The sequence below is a fragment of the Heloderma suspectum genome, chromosome 3 (genome assembly GCF_057233095.1).
Source record: "Heloderma suspectum isolate Gila_16-S chromosome 3, 16-S_ref, whole genome shotgun sequence".
NCBI classification, from domain to species: Eukaryota; Metazoa; Chordata; class Lepidosauria; order Squamata; family Helodermatidae; genus Heloderma; species Heloderma suspectum.
Window position 1 is genome coordinate 268,690,460 of NC_139460.1, and position 23,442 is coordinate 268,713,901.

Consider the following 23,442-nt stretch of genomic DNA (forward strand, 5'->3'; position numbering starts at 1 on the left):
TTGTCTCAGTTTGATACAGACCGGGGAGAGGAGGAGGTATAATTTTGTGACTAGCAAGTGTAGCTTCCAATCAGGGAATGACTTTGTCCAAGTTCTCCAATCACATTGCTCTTGGGTGGGGGTGTTTTGAAAGAACATATCAGAAACCGTTCTTTGCTTTTCATGACAGCTGTGTCCATCTCAGGCCACTGCAGCAGCCGTACTCATGGGCGTCCTGATGCCTCTTCACTAGCCTGAAAACTCTCTGATCAGGTATGTGGAGTTCCACCCTGTCCCACTGGAGTTAATCACCTAGTTTTATTTTGAGACATCTGTTCACTTCCTTGTGCAGCTTGAACAAGACTTCTGTAGGTAGTAGGGCAATATGTTTTGAACAGGTTTTCCACAAGTGTATTGCTACCAATGGTCACCTCCTTCTGTTGATGATTCATGAAGTTCCACAAGTGCAAAGCATAGGAGTCATTGAATTCTGGCCTTGAATCCCACACCTCATAATACTTCATCCAGTTTCCATAGGGGATGGGATAGAAACGCTCTGGGTGCAAGAAGGAAATGTTGTGACATCTCTGATCTTCCACATTCTCAAAATTTGTGAGATTGCATAGCCTCTTTAGCACCCTTGTGATCAAATAAGGTCCCTGATTTCCCCAGATGATTCCATTATAGTGCTGAACAAAATCTACCATGCAATTCCAGAGGAACCTATGATGATGTTGAAAACCAAGGATCCCATTGCTGGAGAACTGGGAAGACTGGGCAGCCAAGAAGTTGGCCACTGGGATGGGTCTGATGGAAATGACATCTGTGTCCATATAAATTCCACCGTATTTCCACACCATTGCAAGCCTGACTGCATCTGAGATAATATAGACCCAGTTCTTCTGCTGTGTTGCGTTGACCTGCAAGGTTCAAAATGGACACACAGTCATGGAAGAGCCCCTAGTTCTTGACCTAAGACAAACCACTGACTTCTTCCTGTGAGCACTTGAACAATAAAGAAGTCCCAGTATCATGGATCAGTTCAGGTTTCATATGCAGGAGGTCCTAGGTTCAAATCCTGGATGTAATGCCTCACTGGAAAAGACTGGGAGGGCCTCCCGCCTACACAGGTACACCTGAGAGAGTGTGGTCCCTGAGCCAATCAGGGTGTTGCAATTCACTACTTATAGATAAGTTCTTGTGCCCCAGTAGCTAAGCAAACTGTGAATTACTTGTGTTAAGCAGAAGGTGTGAGAATTACATGCCTGTTTTCCTTCTGTGGGTCAACAAATATTATATTGGCATCTGTGACAAAATCACCTGCTTGTTATGTTTGGGGATAGCACAGGCATCTGGTTGGGGCTTGAAGCTCGGCGGATTACTGCCAGCTAGGCCCCCCAGATGCCAGCTCGCGGATCCCTGAGGCTGCCCGATTTGCTGTACGCCCAGTCAGGCAAGCTCATGGTTTTCTGCTGCCCACCAATCCCTCACAGTCTCCTTGCAAGGAAAGAACAAGGGGCTGGCATGTGATGATGGGACTCCTGCCCCCACTGCCTCTCAAGCTCTCATGGTCTCCATCCTCGCAAGGAGATGGTGAAGGCTTGAGAGGCAGTGGGGGTTGCAGGAGAGAACAAGGGGTTGGTGCAACCCCCGCTGCCTCTCAAGCCCTCACCATCTCCTTGCGAGGAAGGAGCCCATGAGGGCTTGTGATGCAGCAGGGGCAGGAATCCTGTGCTGACAGCCAACCCTTCATTCTCTCCTAGCAAGGAGGAGAGAACAAGGGGTTGGCAGGTGGCAATGGGGACTCTGGTTGCTGGCATTTTGCAGAAAATGGTGGCTGCCAGAGCAGTGTGGGACATCTCACATTACTCACCAAGTGCCCATGGACTGTCTGGCAGCTCACGGCATGCTTTGAACAGGGTTGGGTGGCTGGCAGGGGTCCAGTGAGTGGTGTGTGGGGCAAGCAGTTGTGAGTCCGCCCATCCCTATTTATGTTAATATGTTTTATTGTTGATGTATTTAGTTTAGCAGGAAATGAATGTACAGGTAGGAAAGGATTGACTGTGGACAGGATGGGGCTTGTATGTGATTGGCTGTTTTAGTTCTACCTGGGAGGAGGAGGGAGTGAGTGACGGCTCTGGAGGATTTGTTTCCAGTTTGTTCAGTTGGGTTTTGGGAAGGGCTAGGGTGGGGAGTTGGACAGAGCACTGTCTTGGTTGGGGAGAGAGGATTTAGAGGTGCAGTGAGGCAGGTTTAGGCTAATTAATAACATCTTAGAAAACTAGAATAAAAGTTTCTTACATACAAATTAAATCCCTGTGCCAGCTGGGTCTTCGTTTATGCTACTTCATATAAGAGCACATCATAGCCAGCACCCAGTTCCCAAATTAGAAGTAACAGTGATAAATTTGACACACTTGGCATTAATTGTGGCTGGATAACAGGTTAGCTAAGTCTGTGGGTACAGCTGATCTGGCAATGAGGGCCCACTCCTAGGGCTTCTTATCCAAGGCGTGAAGGGATAATAGGTGAAAGCCTGAGTAAAGGGTGGACATCACAACATCATTAAAAAAAAAAACTTGAGGGAAGGTTTTCTGGGGGGAAGAATATTTACTTTCAAAGAATCAATATATTTTATAGGGGCGTAACATGCACTTACAATTCTGAAAAGCTTAGTGGTAACAAGGAAAAATGTTTCAAAAGCTATCATGCCTTTAAATTAGAATCTTACACAAGAAGAAGAGATAGAGGAGCTCACATTAAGTTTCCTAAAAATCTCTGGACCCCAACCGTCATATTTATATACACCGCATTTTCATGAGTTTGCAAGTAATCCTATGCATGTCTACCCAGAAGTAAGAAACACTGAGTTCAATGGGGCTTACGCCCAGGTAGGTGGGCATAGGATTGTAGCCTTAGGGCATAATCCAATGCATGTTTAGACAGAAAAAGTCCTACAACTCCCAGCATTCCCCAGCCAGCATTGATGGCTGGGGAATGCTGGGAGTTGTAGGACTTTTCTCTGTCTAAACATGCATTGGATTGCACCTTTAAGCTATTTGAACATCTGTTTCTTTAACAATGGATTATTTCAGTTACAGGTTATAAAGTTTACTTCCCTTCCATTGTCAGCATCTCTAAATCTAGTTCCAAAATAAGATTCTTGACCCTATATCACTTTGATCCCCAGTGTTTTTTGTGTCGTTTTATTATTAACTGCTTGGTATTCTATTTAAGATTAAAATATTTCCTCTCATCTTTGCTCATTTCGGTATCACAACAAGCAAGATTACTTTCAATAAATCGTCACTAGTTAGCCACCCTTCATTCTGATCAAAGCCACCATTCTTTCTTCTGAGAGTTAGGTAGGGATGTCAGAGAATTTCGCCACGAATCTCAGGGAGGCCAAATGCCAGCGCATTCGGCCCCCCAAAATCGGTGGCGAAACGGTCTGCCCCCCCCCCGACAGGACTTACCTTGGGCGAATCTCCCTGGCGGCGGCAGCTCCGGCGGTGGTTCGGCGGCGGCCGGTCTTCCAACTGGCTGCCGCCGCTGCCATTTCCAGTAAAAAACAAAAAAAAACCCCACCAAAAAATGTGGTAGGCTACATAAATCTAGATTTTAAAAAAATACCGTGATAGGCTATGTAAATGTTTACGTAGCCTATCACGGCTGAGTAAAAAAACACAAAAAACCCCGTGCGTACGCAAATGGTGGCGCCCATGGGCGCCGCCATTTGCATTCCTTATTTTGGCACGTCTAGTCTACGTAAACATTTACGTTGACTACGGCGAAAATAAGGGGAATGCAAATAGCATAGCATCTACGCTATTTGCGTTCCCCTTATTTTCGCCGTAGTCTACGTAAATGTTTACGTAGATTAGATGTGCCAAAATAAGGAACGCAAATGGCAGCGCCCATGGGTGCCGCCATTTGTGTACGCGCGGTTTTTGTTTTTTGTTTTACTCGGCTGTGATAGGCTACGTAAACATTTACGTAGCCTATCACAGCTGACTGCAGGGACGCAAACGGCGGCGGCTACAGCTGCCGCCATTTGCAGACCCGACCGGCCAGGATTCATGGCGGGAGGGACGGGGTGCCTCCCCCCTGGCCAGAATTTCGGGGGGAGGGACGGAGCGCCTCTCCCCCACCTCGAATCACATTTCGTCAAAAGGTAAGTGACTTTCGTACATCCCTAGAGTTAGGGATACTGCAGGTGCAAATTGACTTCTGTTTGCCCCTGGTTTCAAATATTGAGGGTTTCTCCACATGGGGCTTTTGTCCTGTGATTAAGATTGGTTATTCATGGAAATGTGTGGGTCCTTTACATGATGTTGTCAACCTCCAGCACCTCTCCTGTGGTTTCTGATCATTTCTGTGGGCTAATTTGAAAGGGAAATAATGAGCTAATAAAAAAGAATTGGTTTGAATTTGTCCATGTAAAGAGGAAATGGTGTTGTAGCAACTGCACCATGTAGTAGCTCTATAATGAAACACAAAGAACTCACAGATAAAGAGAAAAAGGGGGAGGGAAGGGAAGTGCATGTAAAGGGCCAATCTTAATCCTGCAAAGAATCTGGAAGCAGAAGCCCTGGTAAAATTGTGGATTAAAAAGCCTCTGTGTGGAGATGCCCTCGTTCACAGACAAAGAGCTAAGTAAAAACAGGCAAAATAGGCAGAGGTTTAAATAAGCATGAAGCTGACTAATGCTTTCATATTTTCTTAATATGTTCTACAAGATATAGGCAACAAATATCCTAATATGGTTAAGTCAAGTTGCCGAGAGAGCAAGAACCTTATACATTTAAAGAAGGCAATAAACTGCATGAGGGGAAATGCCAGAATATACATGTGAGTGCAAAGGCTCCTGGGACAAGAATATAACTTCAATATTTTTTCCTCTCTAATATGATAAGGGGGACCACTGTATGGGTTAATATACTGGCTCCTGCATGGGCCACTTAACCGTTGGAGAGGGAGCATAGCTCAGTGGGTGAGCATGTGCTTTCCATGCAGAAGATTCATTGTCTGGTATCTCCAGTTAAATTTTAACTGGAGATACCAGGGATCATAAGCAGTGGTAAAGCCAGTCTTAGCTGGCTTTGGGGTTCACTGGGGAAGGAGAAGTCTGCAGCTTCCCCCCTTCCCCAGTGACCCAATTAGTGGTGGCAAGGCAGAGATCTGGGCTTCTGTGGGGTCTCTGGGTAAGGGAGGAGGCCACAGCTGCCTCCCTGCCTGAGCACACTGATGTGGGTCCTGCTTATCATCAGAGATAAGGGATAGGAAGTGTCACCGCTGCTACAGATATGGGTGGTGATGGTCTGGGGGGCCACCAGAAATGTTTTGGCAGGCCATATGCAGCCCGTGGCCTGCATTTTTTCCACCCCTGAGTTAAAAGGCTGATGGAAGAGACCTCTGCCTGAGAACCTGGAATAGGGTAGATGAACCAATAGCCTGAATTCATATAAAGGTCCCATCCAACAATCTCTCAACAGTTTGTCAGTTTCTGTTTAAACAAAATTAACCAAATATAGACAACAGACATACTGAAGTTGAAACTCTGAGGTTGTTGATTCTGAGTGTATGGAGATAGTTAGCAGTTCAGATTCAGAAGGGGAACAGCCAGAACCAGGGGAGGCATCTTCCCATGTGAGTTCAGATATGGATAGGTGTGCTTCTCAGGATGCTAGCACCCAGATGGCTGGGCCTGAAGCCCCCCCCCACATGAGAATCCAGGAGGAGGAGGAGAGCGTGGGGCATGACCTGAGGGAGGCTAGGCTGCGGCACAGAGCAAAGCGGGAAATGTTAGAGGCGGAGCTCAGACAGTCGACCCGGTTGGTGATGCGTGAGGGTCAACATAGGGGAGCATCACTGGATGGGAGGGGTTTCCCTCCCTAAGTTATTCTAGCCAGCAAGTCCCTGTTCAAACTGCTAGCAACATCATAGTTCCCATTTGGATTCCCTGCTGTTATTCCTTTGTAGCCTGAGAGTCTTTGGGGATTTGCATCTGTAATGAACCTGTTGAGAGTGAATTAAAGACATGAGACTGAAGCTTCTCTTCTTGTGTCTGTGTGCATGAGGAAGGTGGGGGGCCAAGGGAACATGACAGTGACCCACTGCAGATGTAACATTACCTAGGGTTTGTGCTGTGAGATTGTGTAATTTCTCCACGCTGCTTTCTGCTTGGGCTTACTGTTATGTATGGTGATCAGCATACATCACCAATCTAGGGTAAAATGAACCTAAGGATATCTGAAAAACATGTTTTGAAAACCTGGTAAAACGTACAGCTGTGCCAAGCCTCAACTGAGAAATGTGAATTTTCACTAAATGTAGGTATACAATGAAATAAGAACATAAGAACATAAGAAGACCTCTGTGTCAGGGTGGAAACTGAGCCGATAGAACCCCAGAGCAGTTCTGATTCTGAGGACGATCAGAAATCTGTGGGAGAGGAGCATGCTCATCTCTCACAGGCACAGATTCCTCCTGCCAGCATTCCTGAGATAGATAGTGACCCTGGCAGTGAGAGAGTGCAGGAGGGGGCCTTGCTAGATGCTCGACACAGATGCAGGGAGCGACGAGCGATGGAGGGTGCGGAAAGGAGGCGTAGCGCCCGTTTGATGTGCAAGCAATGACCGCCTCCTGTGGACCCAAGGGAAAGAGGGAGGATCTCTCCCTAACCCATAAGTTCAGGGTCTTCAAGTGATTTTCCTTCAAATGGGGATCAACTGCCTACCCGGAGCATAGGCTACTCTGCTGTTCATTTCTTAGTCATTGGTGATTAGCATCTGAAAGAGTCATTAAGTTCTAAAAGGATTAAAGCCTTGAAAAGAATCCTTTTGTCTGTGTCTTGAGTTGGCTATTGGAGTGTACTGAAAGAAGCCTCTAGGGCGCTCTTGACACCCTGCTGGATCAGACCAAGGGTCCATCTAGTCTGGCATACTGTTGACACAGAGGCCAACCAGCTGTTGACCGGGAACCCACAAGCAGGGCATGAGCACAACAACACCCTCCCACCCATGTTCCCCAGCAACTGGTGTATACAGGCTCAATGCCCCTGGTACTGGAGGTAGCACATAGCCATCAAGATTAGTAGCCACTGATAGCCTTCAGCTTTATAGGATGACCTAGAATTTCAGCCTAGTTATAAATCAAAGTCTTAGTAGGAATGGGGTGGGGTGGGGTGTAACATCTTCATTTTCTTTCCACTGATAACTCCCACCCAAAAAAGATCAGCATTTGTCAGAAAGATCTATTGTATTTATTTGTGTCTCTTTCTCTCACCCCACAAAAAAGCAACCCCACTTTCCCACTTACCTTAAGGTACCATGGGAGTAGAGGTGTGTCCTGGAACAAAATGTCCATCTGAAGGGGAAAAATGAAAACATTTTTCATAGCAGATAAGAAAGTAAGTGATGGGTAAAAAGATTTGAGATCTGCCATTGTATTATTGCCCAACCCTTTCATAAAGAAAATGATGGGCCTATCTGGATAAATTCTGGCAGCAGATTCCACAGAACATAAAACCAGGGGAGGAGGCTGCAAATGGTCAGTTGTCTCCAGAAGGATGATACTTCTGCCCTCGGCCATGACATCTTCAGGTGTCCGGAACTGTTTGGAAATAGGCTTGCAGGAAAAGAAGCAACCAGGTGCTTGGTACAGCTCATAAAATATTCCAAATGCAGACAAAAAGGTGATAAACAAGCACACCTGGATCTCCTTTAGCATGTTGACTGGTCCTTGAACCTCTGATATAAATAAATAAATAAATATTAGTCATAAACTCAACTCTGGTTCTTTCTTTCTTTCTTTCTCTCCCCCCCCCCACACGTACACGCACACACGCATGCATGCGTGCACACACACGCACACACTTTTTACTCTCTTGCAGTTCAAAGTCTTCAGTAGTAAGTAATAAGTTATCACTCTCCTCCTAAGCAAAAGGCTGTGATCCCTTAATAAAACTTCAGTCTAAATGTGGGATGAGAAGACACATTCAGAAGACTCTTGAGAAGAGCTGAGCCTACATTTCTCAGAAGACATTTTCCTGAGAAAATTCCTGAGATTTCTTTTTTCACTCCCTTCATCATTTTTTATAGCAGCTGCCATTTCTCCCCATAGCATGTCCCAGAATGATGCTCGCTGGGGCATTGAGGAGGATACAAAATGGCGGCCAGACTGCCAACACACAGTTGCCACTGCTGCCATTTGCAGCAGTAGACAAAATTGTAGGGATGGTGGAGAATTCCGCCACAGATTTCAGTGCATTCGGCCCCCCAAAACCCATGGTGGAATGGCCTCCCACCCCCTGCCACCCTGCGGAATCCCCCGGGGACGAAGCTTACCTGGGGCTCCGGTGGTGGCGGCAGCTCTGGTGGTGGCGGCGGCAGCTGGTCTCTTGGCCTGCTGCTGTGGCCGCAAATGGCGGCCGTCATAGCGGTCACCATTTGCATCCTGCCAGGCTGCCGTGATAGGCTACGTAAGTATTTACGTAGCCTATCACGGCAAAGAGCAGGGACACAAACGGCGGCCGCTATGCTGTTTGCGCCGCTGCTCTTTCCGTGATAGGCTACGTAAGTATTTACGTAGTCTATCATGGTAAAGGCAGCCATGCAAATGGCGGCCACTATGCCATTTGCATGGCTGCCTTTACCATGATAGGCTACGTAAATACTTACGTAGCGGAAAGAGTAGCAGGCGCGGCGCAAATGGCGTAGCGGCCGCCATTTGCGTCCCTGCTCTTTGCCGTGATAAGCTACGTAAATACTTACGTAGCCTATCATGGCAGCCTGGCAGGATGCAAATGGCGGCCGCTATGACGGCCGCCATTTGTGGCCGCAGCAGTCCGGCCGCGGCCGGAACTCCGGCTGTGGATGGCCCTGGCTGGTGGCTCCATGGAGCCGGCCAGGGAGGATTCCAGGGGGAGGGACAGAGTGCCTCCCCCCCACCGTGGATCCCTCTTCGCAGAGCCAGGTAAGGGATTCGTACATCCCTACAAAATTGTGGGGAATATTGCAACCTTGTCTGCAAGTTACAGGAAGGGGGCAGTGTTTCAGTTAGCTAGTTAAGTTATGGGAATTTTGGGCATAGCTAGCCTTAGGATCTCTATAGCCTCCCATGTGGTTTCCTGCTCCTCCCCCCCCCCCACTTTCCACCATTGCTGGGAGCACACCTGTTTTGCTCTCTCTCCTGCCAGTGTAATAGAACACAAAGAAATGGACTGAAAAACTTTGTCTGAAACTATATGCTGTACCTTTAAATATATGCTGTACCTTTAATGCAAGAAACTGTGAGTAAACCATTTTACCTTTTCTTCACAAAAGAAGGGTGTGGTCTCCTTTAATTTTAGCTGTGTGTATTCATGTGGGATTGGTAAATGGTCATTCTGTTATGCCTTCTTGTTTTTCTCTGCTAACTGCCTGTTTAACAGGAGGCAGCAATACAATAATTCCCATCAAAAACAAAACTTAGGTTGAATGAAAGAAGTGGTGCTACTGCCATTATTAATGGTAAGTACTACCCACAAGAGACTGTTGGATAATTTCTGCCCCCTGCCCAAAAATACAGTGGATACTTTTGGGAGGCCATTTGCACACGCATCTCCTCTTGAGCCAATTCAGTCCTCCTGGAAAAATTGCCATTGTTTGCATGGGGTAAGAAAACAACAGCTTGACAGCGGTTGACAGTAGGATCTCTTTCTGGAAATACAAGGAGTCATCATTTTAAAAATGGCAATGCCCTGGAACAGGAAGAAGGCTGCCGGCATGTGTCCCAAGGGCCCAGGTAAGGAGCTGGAGTCTAAGGCAGCAGCAGCACGGCTGGGTTTCTCGATCTCTCCGAAGCGCCTCTGAAGTGCTTTGGAGCGACCCAACGTGCTTCGTGCCCCCTCTGCCTCACCTCAGAAATGGCCCAAAGCAGCCCGAAGCACCCCGCTTCAGCTTGGAAGTCAGGCTTTGGGCCAAAGCGGTGCACACAGCCCTAGTTGATGCTAGGTGCAATCCTGTTTGACGGTGCAATCCTGGTTGACGGTGCCATCCTATACATATCTATTCAAAAGTAATTATTACTGTTTTCAGTGGAGCTTACTCCCTGGTAAGTGTGCACAGAATTGCAGCCTGAACTTTGGGAGTATTCCTGTTGTTGTTTTAGCTTTGTATTTCTAACGAGTGCAGAGTCCTTAGCATCTCCACTAGATACCTCCACGCCATGCCAAAAAATATGACATTCTCCAAAATCCTACAAGCATTTTATTTGCAAATTCTAGAGACAATAGACACTAGAGGATGCAGCAGCAGCACTATGCATGGCAATATGCAAAATATAAAATAAAAACATGTCTCCTCACCACCTTTTCCAAGGGAAAAATATTTTGCCAGCAGGTTCCTTTCCCCTGAGCTGCCACCAAGTGGCCATTTAATGCATCCTCCTCATATTTGCTGTAGATGTAATTGTTGTTGCTGAAATCAATGTCCTTTGTGGAATACTGACTTCTGGTTAGAATTGTGAATTCCAGTTAGAACAGAATCCCATACCCCTGCCAAGTGGCTGCACTCTCTTCTCTTACAAATGGGGTGCTGAATGGCTAACACGCTCTATGGGAGCTGTTTCGGCTGTACTGATTAGGAGTATCCCTTTCATGAGATGAAAGCAGATATGAGCGGGTGAGGAAGACTGTATCATTCTGGTGCAGCAATATCAGAGAAGGATGGTAGTTCCATGAAGTTCTTTGGTGACATCAAAAATAAAAGGAAAAGGAAAAAATAATCCTCTGTCCTGTGTGTCCCCCCCCCCCATTTTTTTTTTTTTTAAAGAAATACAGTTTTTAGGAGAAAACTCCATCCTAAACTGTGACATACTGAGATTATGTCTGTCCCACCTTACCTGGCTCTTGCAGCTATTCTGGAAGTGTCCTGAAGGAGCCATAGATCATGAGTGTGATGTGTTCAGCGGATGCCTGCAGTTTTTCAGGCCAGCTGTCTCTGCAGGAGACTTCTGGAAGATGCAGCAGATGGGATTCCTGTTTGTTAGCATCCTGGGTATTGCTTCATGTCTTTGTTTTCAATAACAACTCCTCTCAAATCAGAGTCTTTACTGAACTCAGTTGCACCATCTCCAAACACGTGTAGCTGATGTACATTAAAAGGCCACATCCTCTCTTTGTTGGTACCTTAGAACACCCACCGGTTTTGAAAGGACAGGTCATGGCTGCTCCCTCTTTCCTGCCACATTCATAGTTTGCATTGGGGAGATTTCCATTGCCATGAAAAAGGGCTGGAACTGACTGAGCTTTTTTTCTGTAGCTCTCCCTGAAAAAAGTATTTACTCGTGCAGGCTGAGTGGAGGTTTCAAGTCACTCCTCAGCAAGTTGCTGGTTCCTATCCTGGTTGCTTAATAAATATTGTCCATTTTGTTTCCGATTTGCCTTTCATAATAGGAACGTCCAATTACAATGGAATCCAATAACATTGCCAGTGACACTGGAATCATTTCAAGCAATGTAATGTTGAAAAAAGGCTGCAAACTCTAAGTGACATGAATAATTTAATATTCTAGCAAGCATCTGATTGTCTGTCATTGGAGCATAGGGAAGGGAAGTGGGCTGGTTTCAGAGTGCATTACAGCTATGTTGCAGATTAATCACCCCTCAGTGAACATTAACTGTTCTGTTGTACACAGAGTCAGGGGGCTAATGAGCGGTAAAATAAATTCTCATTTTCCAGTACGTGTATAGTAGATGTGTAGATTCTTTATTATTGTTCTGTGTTAGGGATTGTAAATATGGTGATTATTCTGGATGAATGAATCCAAACTCAAAGAACACAGTCTTGTGTATGAGCTCAACAGAAGCCTGCAACTTTTCAAATAAAAGGTACCATTGGATGGGAAAATGGCTGGAGTAACAAGAAGGTTGAGAATGGAAAATTGTGAAGTCTGGAATTTTCCATAATAAAGCCAGGAGTATGAAAAGCTTCTCAATTTTGCTGTGAATGAAGTCATCAGTCAATATCGTCATTCTTCTGTACACTGAATTGTTACATTCTTGGTGTGCATAAAGATACTTGTAAGTAAGTTACCAAATATAGAGCAAGGGGGCCACCACAATTCCTCATGGAATTCCTTCTACATCCACCTGTCGGTAGGTGGTATTTTTGCCCACTCCCCGCTTTCTGCACGGTGGGAAGTTCCAGGGAAATTCCCACATGGTTCAATTTCCTCTGGATGAGAAAGAACTAGAGACTTATAGGATCATAGAGTCAGAAAGCATCTTGCCAGCTATCTAGTCCAACCCCCTGCTCAATGCAGGAGTTCCAGAGCTAGAGCAAACCCAACAAGTGGCTGTCCAGCCTCTGCTTGAAGACCTCAAATGAGGGAGAACCCATGACCACTTTAGGTAATTGGCTCCTTTGTCAAACTGCTCTTACCATTAAGATGTTTCTCCTCATGTTCAGCTGAAATATGCCCTTCCATACCTTAAGCCCATTAGAACTAGGCCTCTGAGGCAGCAGAGAACAAATCTTTGACCTCTTTGATGTGACAGCCCTTGAGGTATTTGAGGAGCACTATCATGTCCCTTTTCAGTCAGTCATTGTGGCATCTTTCTAATATTTGCTTTATTTAGAAATACACAAGGAGAACATAGTGTTGAGATCTTAATGATTTGTATGCAGTACACCACAATTAGGGATGTATGAACCACTGTCTGGTCCAGGGGGCTCCTTTGTGGGGCACTTCGGGCTGCTTGGGGCCCTGCGGAGTCCTCCAGAGCCTTGCTGCATCTGCCAGAGTTGGTGAAGCAGCTCTCTAGCTTCCTATAAAACACAATATGCTAATGGCAGCTGCCATTAGCCTATCGTGGGAAAATTACAGCCGTAAATGGCATATTTTATGGAATTTGTGGCTGTAAAGCACTTACTTTTACCTAAATTGAAGGTTTTAATGGCTGCATTTAGTTAAAAGTAAGTGCTTTATGGCCTCAAATGGCATACAATATGCCATTTATGGCTGTAACTTTCCTGTGACAAGCTAATGGCAGCTGTCGTTAGCATATTTCATTTTATACGATTCTGGAGAGCCGTATAACTCCTCCTCGTGGGAACTCCTCCAGACCCGGAGGTGAGTGTGGCTGGTCTGCCATGGATTCTGGAGGTCAGATTCTTTGGAATCTGGCCTCACTTGAGTCCGTGGCAGATTTCTCCAGCATCCCTAACCACAATATATCTTTCCTCTACACCATAATATATCTCATTTAAGATGGTCCGCCCTGGGGGCTGATGGATCCAATTAGTTCCAGTCAGCTCTGGTGGTGTTTCCTAATGACAAAACAGGTGCTCCTGTTGAAGTTCTGGTCGATCTGTGGAATATGGAGTTGGCCAGGGAGGTTGAAATGATCACTCCTGAGCATCCTCTCTTGCTTAGCAGAGTCCAGATGGCACCATGGTATGCTCTGGAGGTTAGGATGATGAAGGAAGCTGGGAGACAACTAGAACACAAGTGGAGAAAAACTCCTGATGAATGCAATCAAATCACTAGCATGTGATTAACATCGAGCCTGCTTAGTGGCAGCAGAGGCAGCAAAGAAGCACTGCTTCTCTGCCTTCATTGCATCCTCCCCATGCTGACCAGCAGAGCTTTTCTAGGTAGTCCAGGGCCTATTATAAACTGGCCCAAAGGAGACGGTTGAAGCTTTGGCAGCCCACTGTGATCTATTTGCTCAGCATTTTGAGGAACAAATCACTTGCATCTGTCAGGTCTGTGACTCCCTTGTTTTAGTCGATCAGTTTCATCAGGTGTCCAGAGTGCAGTCTGGTTCAGTTAGTACAGCTCGAGGCCATGAACAAGATACATGGAGGAGCCCATACAACCACTTGCATGTTGCATCCTTGCCCTTCATGATTGGTGAAATCATGTAGCAGGGAATGGACAGCTGGTTGGGCCAGGGAGGTGGTATATGCCTTCTTACAAGAGGTCCCTGATCACCCGAAAGAGGTGTCAATAAGATCACTCCTTAAGAAGCACTCTCTGGATCTGGAAGATCTGAACAATTTTAGGTTGGTTGTGCAGATCCCTTTCCTGGCCAAGGTATTTGAGTGGCTGGTTGACCACTTCCAGGCACTCTTGGATGAGACTGATTTTCTGGATCCATTTCAGTCAGGGTTCAAGCCTAGTTTTGGTACTGAGACTGCCTTGGTTGCCCTGCATGATGACCTGTGTCAGGAGAGAGACAAGGGGAGTGTGTCCCTGTTGATACTCCTTTATCTCTTGGCAGCATTTGCTACCATTGACCATGGTATCCTGCTGGAGTGGATGTCTGAGTTGGGAGTTGCAGGCACTGCTTTGCGGTGGTTCCACTTGGCGCTCCTACCTGAATCATTGTTTCCAGAGGATGGTGCTTGAGTGGGGTATTGCTCAGCTCCATGGATCCTCCAGTGTGGGCCTCTGCAGGAGTCAATTCTATTCCTTATGTTGTTTAACATCTACATGAAACCACTGTGTGGGGTCATCCAGAGTTTTGGGGTGCATTGTCATCAGTATGCTGATGATGTGCAACTCTACTTCTTTTCGTCTCAGGCAGCTGTGGCAGTGGATGTGATGAACTTGGTAATGGACTGAATGAGAGCCAATAAATTGAGGATTAATCCAAAAGACTTGAGACTCTGCTGGTGGGTGGTTCCTGGGACTGGATGGGGGAAGTGCAGCCAGTTCTGGATGGGGGCTACATTCTTGCTGAAAGAGCAGGTGTGCAGCTTGGGGTACTCCTGAACCCATCATTGTCATTGGAGGCTCAGGTGGCCTCTGTGACACGGAGGGCCTTCTACCAGCTTTGATTGTTATACCAGTTGCAAACTTATCTGGATAGGGATAGCCTAGTATCAGTGGTCTGTACTCTGGTAACCTCCAGATTACATTACTGCAATGTGTTGCACACTGGGCTGCCTTTGAAGATGGCTCGGAAACTGCAGTAGTGCAGAATTTGATGGCCACATTGTTGACTGGGGGCCGATCTACATTGCGTCTGCTAGCGCATCAAATTCGGTAGACTGGGGAGGTAAATGCCATCACATTAAAACGTGATTATCCTAGGGATGTACGAAAGTTCCGCCATGGATCTCGGGGAGGCCGAATGCCAGCGCATTCGGCCCCCTGAAATCGGTGGTGGAATGGCCCGCCACCCCCCCGGGATGGGACTTACCTGGGGCAGATCTTCCTGGCGGCGGTGGCTCCGGCGGCGGCTCAGGCTGCGGTTCGGCAGCTGCGGCCGGTCTTCTGACCGGCTGCCGCCACCGCCATTTCCAGGTTTAAACAAACAAATAAACAAACAAACAAACAAACGTGATAGGCTACGTAAATCTTTACGTAGCCTATCACGGCTGACTTAAAAAAACAACAATCCCCCCCGCGCATACGCAAATGGCGGCGGCCATGGCTGCCGCCATTTGTGGTCCTTATTTTGGCACGTCTTAGTCTACGTAAACATTTACGTAGACTAAGACGGCGAAAATAAGAGGAACGCAAATAGCGTAGATTCTAGGCTGTGTGAGTGGCGGAAGATTTTGTGAATCAGTTGTGCCAACTGATTTTGCACCAGATCCTGAGAAAGGAGCTGCTGCTACCTCAATCCAAAGCTGCACCCTGGTTTAGGTAAGATGCCTCTTCTTCAGTTCAGACTGTAAACTTGCTCCAAACTCTTCCTCAGTCCTTAGCTCCGAGGAGTGACGTTCTCTGAAGGCAGGGTTATGTGCCATCAGAACTTGTTAATCAGCGTATGGAAGACAAACAAACAAACAAACAAACAGCCAAACCAATCAGCATGACAAAGGATGGTCAGCCAACGTCCGTAACACTGCCACAGGCTACCGTTCACCGCAAATTCCCAAACTCTTTCTCTGCATTCTTATGAGAATAAGCTAATCCAAAGCAATCCAGCCTCAGGCAGTTTCTGGCATCTAGAACGTTTGTGTCCAGAGTTTGGAGAGTCCAGAGCAGCAAAAAAATAATTCAAATGCTTCAGACATTATAGCTGGGCTAATACATATTTGCAATGTGGAGGTTCCAACAGTGATTTGGATCCCAAGAGAAGTGAATTTCAGGAAGTAAACAAATAAGTTTCACATCTTCTTCTTCTCCCTGCAGCACCCCTAAAAAGCTTTTCCAGAGGCTAAAAGTGTTCCTGAACAATGTGGGATGAGGTATGGGGGCCTACTGGGAAAGGGGAGAATTACCCCAGATTGTGTGGACCCCTGCCTGATTCAGGGCAATTCCCTTCCCCAGCAACCTGCTGCACTCCATCCCATATGATTTGAGAAGACCCCCAATTCTCAGGAGAGGCCTTTTGGGGGCACAGGGGACTGCAGTGGGGAGAAGGGGATGGGAACTTTCCTACCACGAATGTCCTTAATTTAACTTCTCTTAGAATCCAAGCTAATAATGTTTCTTTCCTATTTGCAGCATGAAAGCCAGATATAGATGGCTTTTATCATGATACTTGGAAATAATCTGCCCCAACACTTATGTAATTGTGTGCATTCATATCACAAACATGTACTTTTACAGCATAAAACCATGATCATGAATACAAAATCTGCATCCTTTCTTGTTTGGAATATGGCTCATATTAACTATATTAGCTTTGCTGTTTTAAATCTGTGTTTTAAATCCCTGCATTGCTGCTAGGTTTTATTCTGGTTTTATTCTGGTTGTATTGTTATGTTGTGGTTTTAATGTTTTTATATTTTATATGGTTCTGTTGGGTGCTTTTTGGTTTTAATTTTTATGAACTGCCCAGAGAACCTCGGCTATTGGGTGGTATAGAAATAAATAAATAAATAATATATTTCTGTTTCCTGTTCTGTGTGGGCAAGTTTCATGTCCCTTGATGATTCTAATGGATTTCTTTGGTAACATCTATGTATTACACTAGAGCTGCAATCCTATACACACTTACCTGAGAGTAAACCCAATTGAACTCAGTGGGGCTTGCTTCTGAGTAGACCTGTATAGGTTTGGATTGTAAAGCTGTAATCTGATGCACACTTTCTGATGTCCACTAAGTCAATGGGGCTTACTCCGGAATAGACATAAATAGGATTGGGCTATTTGTACCTCCATTTGTGCTTTTGGGTAATATTTAAGATAATAACATCACTTTTTTCATTCTCTGTTCAAGCAGGTTTTTTGTCTGTTGAAGAATGCTCAGCTTTGTGTATAGACTTATATACCCTCTTGAAACTACCACATTAATTATCATAGAGTCATGCACTGTCCTGAAATTCAAGCCGCTCACAGAGTGATCCTGTGACTCTCAAAAAATATGTCTTATGTGACTATCATGACTGATCAATTCAAGCTTCTAAATATAGGCAAAAGTAATTGATCTCCAATCTATATTTCCCATCCTCTTTTTTTAACCCCCGCCCCCAATGATGCATTTTAAAATAAATGAGAACTTACCTGGTGCGATCAGGTAAGGCAGGCTGTGCTTGCACCTTTTGCAGGACTGACCATGCACTGGAAAACTGATTCTTTGAAAAGCTATTGCTAGACTTGTGTAAACACCAACACAAAAAGTGTATCAGGAAATCCTTTGTATCCAGGACATGTACCACTGATTCTAACTTCTAGTGCATCCACCTTTTCTGGAGCTGATTTTTGTACATTATTTGCCCTGAGATAAAAAGAGGAAACATACCCCCCCACTGCCTTTTAAAGGAGACTATTACAAGTAGGGAAGTAGTAAAACAGCCAAGACCTGTGCAGTGTAATGAGAAGAGTTTGCTGGTGGAAATGTGGAGACAAGTACTTTGGAGTGACAATGAGAACATAATCAAGTAGCAGCAATGTACCTAGAATAGCATAGGAGCTCAGGAAAGATACCAAACTGCAATTATGAGCATAACAGAAACAGAAAGCTAGGTTTCTTCAGAGACAGTGTACATATGTCATTTCCTCTTTGCTACTTCTCCCTTTGTTGTGGAGAGTTTAATGTGACTTCTTGCTTAGCTTGCCTTAGAGAATGATGCTGCTTTGCTCAGAAATAATATATGCCAGTCTCCCCAACCTGGCACCTTTCAGATGTGTTGGACTGCAACTCCCATCACCCCCAGCCAGCCTGCTGATGATGGGGGTTACAGTCCAATATATCTAGAGGATATCTTGGTCAGCTTGGGGAAGTCTGACCTGTACTTTGTATTTCCTAACTTGGATGTTGTTGATTGGAAAATGAGAGGAGAATTATTTCTTTTGCAGAAAAACATAATCTAGCATCCATGAAACCACTGGCATCCATGGCATAGCTAATGGAATCGTTTCACCTGGGACCCACATGGAAAGACATTGCATGTATCTATATCTGCAGATTCCTTGTTGTTGATGACCCTTTGAACTAAGGTTAAAGTGCTGGATAGCGGCTGTTCATGGTCTGCTAGCAGCAAGGTATGTGGATGACACATTCTGTTGAAACTAGGGATGGCAGAGAATTCCACCACGGACTCCAATGAGGCCGGATTCTTAGAATCTGGCCCCCCAGAGTCCATGGCGGAATGGACTGCTCCCCCCTGCCACCCCATGAAGCCCAGTCAGGACAGACACTACCTGGTGCCGTCCATCTGCTGCCATCCATCCCGTCCGCTGCTGCCTGTCTGCGGACGGGACGCAAATGGTGTCCGGCATAGCAGACGCCATTTGCGTCCCTGCCTTTGGCCGTGATAGGCTATGTAAATCTTTACGTAGCCTATCACGGCAAAGAGCAGGTACACAAATAGCGTCCGCTATGCCATTTGTGTCCCTGCCTTTGTCCGTGATAGGCTACGTAAATCTTTACGTAAAGATTTTACGTAAAGATTTATGTAGCCTATCACGGCCAAAGGCAGGGACACAAATGGTGTCCACTACGCTGGATGCCATTTGCGTCTCGTCCACAGACAGGTGGCAGCAGATGGGATGGACGGGACGGATGGAAGTGGATGAATGAGTCAGGTAGGGTCTGTCCCAACTGGGCTTCGCGGGGTGGCGGGGGGGAGCAGTCCATTCCACCACGGACTCCAGGGGGCCAGATTCTAAGAATCCAGCCTCACTGGAGTCCGTGGCGGAATTCTCCGCCATCCCTAGTTTCAACAGAATGTGTCTTCCATATATCTTGCTGCTAATAGACCACCCCATGAACAGCCACTATCCAGCACTATTCATAAATCTTTACGTAGCCTATCACGGCCAAAGGCAGGGACACAAATGATGTCTGCTACGCCAGACGCCATTTGCATCCGCAGACCGGCTGCGGCCGGAGCCAGCTGGTGGCTCCGCAGACTCTGCGCGGAGTGGAGCTGGCCAGGGAGGATTCTGGGGGGAGGACTGGATCGAGTCCCCCTGCCTGCAGACCCCCCACGGACCCCAGGTAAGGGGATCCGTACATCCCTAGGAAACATTGCCATATTTGCCACTGAGAATCATTCAAATATCCATCCTTTTGCGTGATGAAAAGTGACACAAAAGTGTCCCTTTTACAAACAAAACTCATGTGCACACTCTAGCAGCAATCACCATGTGGAACACATAGTGCTGCTCTAAGACATAGGTGGGCAGCCATCTCTGACCAGATGTTGTTGGACTGCAACTTCCATCAGCCCTAGCTAGCATAGCCAGTGGTGAGCGATGATGGGAGTTGCAGCCCAACAACATCTGGAAGGCCACACATTCCCCATCCCTGATGTACCATTTTCTAATCAGAGTAAATGGTTGCTCATCGGTGTCCTTCTGCCACGGTTCTAACCGTGGTTTATTCTGATCAGCACTAACAAATGCAGCAGTTTGTTCAGTGCTCTGGCTTTCCAGTGAGAAATGTTTTCCAGGTCATATTTTTTTCATTCTTCGTAGTTTGGCAGCATCTCTTGCAGCATAGAAGGGTATCTGACATCAGGCTCTTCTTATACATGGCAGTGTTTAGAACAGTATTTTTTAAAAAACCAGAATACCTGCTTGAAACAGCTTCTGCTTCTGTCAGGGCTGGGACAACCCCACCTCCCATTTCTAAATGCCAAAATGAACTTGTAGGTGCTAATATATGCTTTTAAGCACATGCTCCATAAAGGACTCAAAGATTTCAAATATATGATTTTAAGCACATACTCCATAAAGGACTCAAACATTTAAAACTGATAGGTGCTGCCATCAGATTTTTGGTCATCAGGAATTTCCCTTCCATAGTGATACCTTGCATTGACTTACAATGTAGTCCTTTACATGTTCAGAAATAGTTCTCATGGTGTTTGGTGGGGGATACTCCCAAGAAACTGTGTTTGGAATTGCAGCCTTAGAAGCCCCTTTCATGTGTTACTCATATGAAGGGGGATCCATGTGTTGAAGAGGTCAGCCCTGCCCCCAATATCATGTGTTCTAGCTAGCCCCAACCCAGTGCCCAGATCTTGAGTGTAGACATCTGCAGTGCGGAAGACTACATCTGTAGACATCTGTGTGCATAGACTTTCACATTTTCTAAACCCGGTGACATCCGTGGTTAGACTGCAATTTCTATCATTGGCCATGCTGGCTGGGAATGCTGGGAGTTGCAGTCCAACACATCTGGAGGGCACCAGGACGGGGGAAAGCCAGGCTAGAGTGTATCCATGAATTGGTGGGCTTACCTAGTTAGAGTGCTGAAATGAGAGGCCTAGTTCTAAATCCCTCTTTAGCCATGGACTCATTTGGGCAAATCCCTCTTATTTCCTCCAGCCATAATATAGCTGATTGGGTCAACTAATGCAAATCATTTATTGTGTGAGAAAGCCAAACACAACATCGTACAGCCCTCTGGTTCCTGTGTGTAAGACAGAGTCAGGTAGCACCAATTTATGTAGTCTGTTAAGGCAAGGCTTATAAAGTCATAACCTTCCCATTTGATAAGATTGCCTCCATTCACAGTTACAGCATTCATATTATAACAAAGCTCTTCCTAGTCAATCTTATCTTTGCTTTCATAGCCAATTAAATAATCAAGTGACCACTGTTAGCAAGCTGCTTGTAGTAGAGAAGGCCCTGCCACCTCCATGGTACTGGCAACCAGAAGCATGGTGCCTGTAAGAGAAATTTGGCTTGAGCCAAGGTGAGAAATTTTGACCTTATCAAAGGAGATTACTCAAGGGCTTTAAGTCAGGAGTGCAAGGCTGGATCTGGCATTACTTAACCAATCAAAACTGCATACATGCAAAAAACTTCAAGGCAGGCAAGAGATAAAATTAATCATACTGGCAAGAATCGAACCCTGAAGTGAATCCCCCTCCTGATTATAAGTCAAATAGCTTCTTGATGTAAGAATGGGAGGTCTAGTGTGCAAATAGTGTCACCAGTTTTTGAAGTGGTCCCATCTCAGAAATCACCTGCTTGTTTGTTTTTTTAATGGCTCTGGGAGTGGGGTGATCAACCTCATCAACAGAATGGCTGTTTTAGGCAGGAACAGTCATTCTCAATACTTGGGAATCTTTCTGCAACCTTTGTGTTTTTTCATGACAGCTATGATGTCAACGTCTTCGTGTAAACTAGATCCCCCCTCCCCAATTTTGTGCACTCCATGTGCTAGCTTTTGATTGGTTACAATCATAGCTGTAGGACCAATGCCATCTACAGTAGGTCCTTGCTACTTGAACCCCATTTCAGTCTCCTTGCCACCCCACAGCCAGAGGGAATACCATTAGCTCTCTTGGAGAGAGACAAACCCCAGAGTCCCTGCTACCCTTGGCAAGCCAAGAGAGAAATGAGAGCATGGGATGCTGTGGTTTTGTTGCTGCTCCACCAGTTTTTGCCCAGTCTCATCGAAATCTGGTCACTTAGGTTTTCACCTAGCCACAGGCCACGATCTGATACAACCACTTTAAATGGATATATTTCCCCTTTGCCTGCTGAGATTCAGAAGTTTCAGTGCAGCCCAAACTTCAGCTACAGGAATGGGTCTCATAGACCTATCTCTTAATTTCTGCTCGGTTTTCAGAAAATCCTTATACAAATTGTAGCCTCCTACTCTACAGCCTCTTCCCCTGTTGTGAGTGTGTGTGCCTGTACTAATTCAGTCTGGTTTTAAGCTGTACTTGGTGGAAGCCTCAGCCACTTTGCTGCAGCCTTCCCCAGCCAAACTAGTGGAAAGGATTGCAGCTGGAGCCCTGTTTGCTCCCTTTTGTTTCCTCTTTATCTCCCAGCACATTTCTACAAGACTTTATTTATTTATTTATTTATTATTATTATTGCATTTATATCCTGCCTTTTTTGCTCTTGCGAGCAACCCAAGGCGGCTTACATTATCCTCCTCCTCTCCATTTTATCCTCACAACAACAACCCTGTGAGGTAGGTTGGGCTGAGAGTGTGTGACTGGCCCAAAGTCACCCAGTGAGCTTCCATGGCCGAGTGGGGACTAGAACCCAGATCTCCCAGCTCCCAGTCCAACACTCTTGCCACTAAACCACCACAAGCTGAGGGTAGCAATCAAGCTGTCAGTGACAGTAGTCAAAGAGAGGGGCCTGTTTCACATCAGTACATGCAAGCCCATTTCCCCTTCTTGAAAGGAAACAGGAGTGCAGTGCTTAAAGCATCATAAACTGGTGTGAATGTGTTTTAAGTTCTAGATAGTCTGCCATGAAAACGTCAGCGCAAGCGGTGTCCCTCTAGGGGCCAGTAATGACCTGGTGCTTGCACAGGAGGAACCTTTCCTTTAAGCTCCTTCCCTCACCCTCTTTTGTTACAGTGATCATGCATCAGGATTAGACTGAGCATACCATCTTTTGTTAGGACAACCCTCCCTAAAATCCTTTCCCCACTCTTACACTCACCCGAAACTATTCTTTTGCAGCTTTCCCAAGAGTGTTAGGAATTCCGATCTACTTACCCCCACCTCTTGACATCTTCACACCCACAGGCCCACCCCCATCTAGGCTGAACTGAATGAATGTCTGTGGCCTAGCTTTAAGCAGCAGAGCCCTCGGATTCAGCCACCAAGAGAACTGAGCTAATTTCCCCACAATCTGGTTCTCTCTGCAACTGTTGAAGGTCTTCTCCCATGTTTATGTATATGTTTTGCTTGTTGTGATTCATGAACACTCTACCAAGTTAATTTCCCCAGATTAATGAGTGTACATTTTTAATTCTTGTGTTTTAATAAATTCCCCATTGTTTGAAGATGCCTGTGTATGTGTGCGCACGTGCGTGCAAGCATGTGTGTCTTATTGGGTCCAGTCTTGCCAAAGACACACTATTACCAAATTTTAAAAGATGCCTTAAATGCTTATCTTGAGAATGTGTACAAGTTTATAGTCTTATCTAGAGGAACACATTGGGTAACACTATGTTTATCATATAATGGGTATGTTATCGTCAACCATTATATGACAAACATAGCAATATGAATTGATGTGTAGTCATCCAACAAGTTGGGCCTGCAACAAAATGTTGCAGTGTAGAGTGCTCCTGCTCAGGGCTCCAGCCAG

At 45.8% G+C, this 23,442-nt stretch overlaps 1 protein-coding gene across 1 annotated transcript; it reads right to left on the reverse strand.

The window, feature by feature from the left end:
- Positions 1–287: 287 nt before the first annotated feature.
- On the reverse strand, positions 288–7,781 carry A4GNT (alpha-1,4-N-acetylglucosaminyltransferase). Its single transcript, XM_084845675.1, has 2 exons — positions 7,300–7,781; positions 288–899 (listed from the first exon to the last, which is right to left on the reverse strand). Exons 1-2 carry the CDS (start codon positions 7,708–7,710, stop codon positions 288–290), a joined length of 1,023 nt encoding a protein of 340 aa, XP_084701801.1. The 5' UTR covers positions 7,711–7,781.
- Between the last annotated feature and the right edge of the window lie 15,661 nt (positions 7,782–23,442).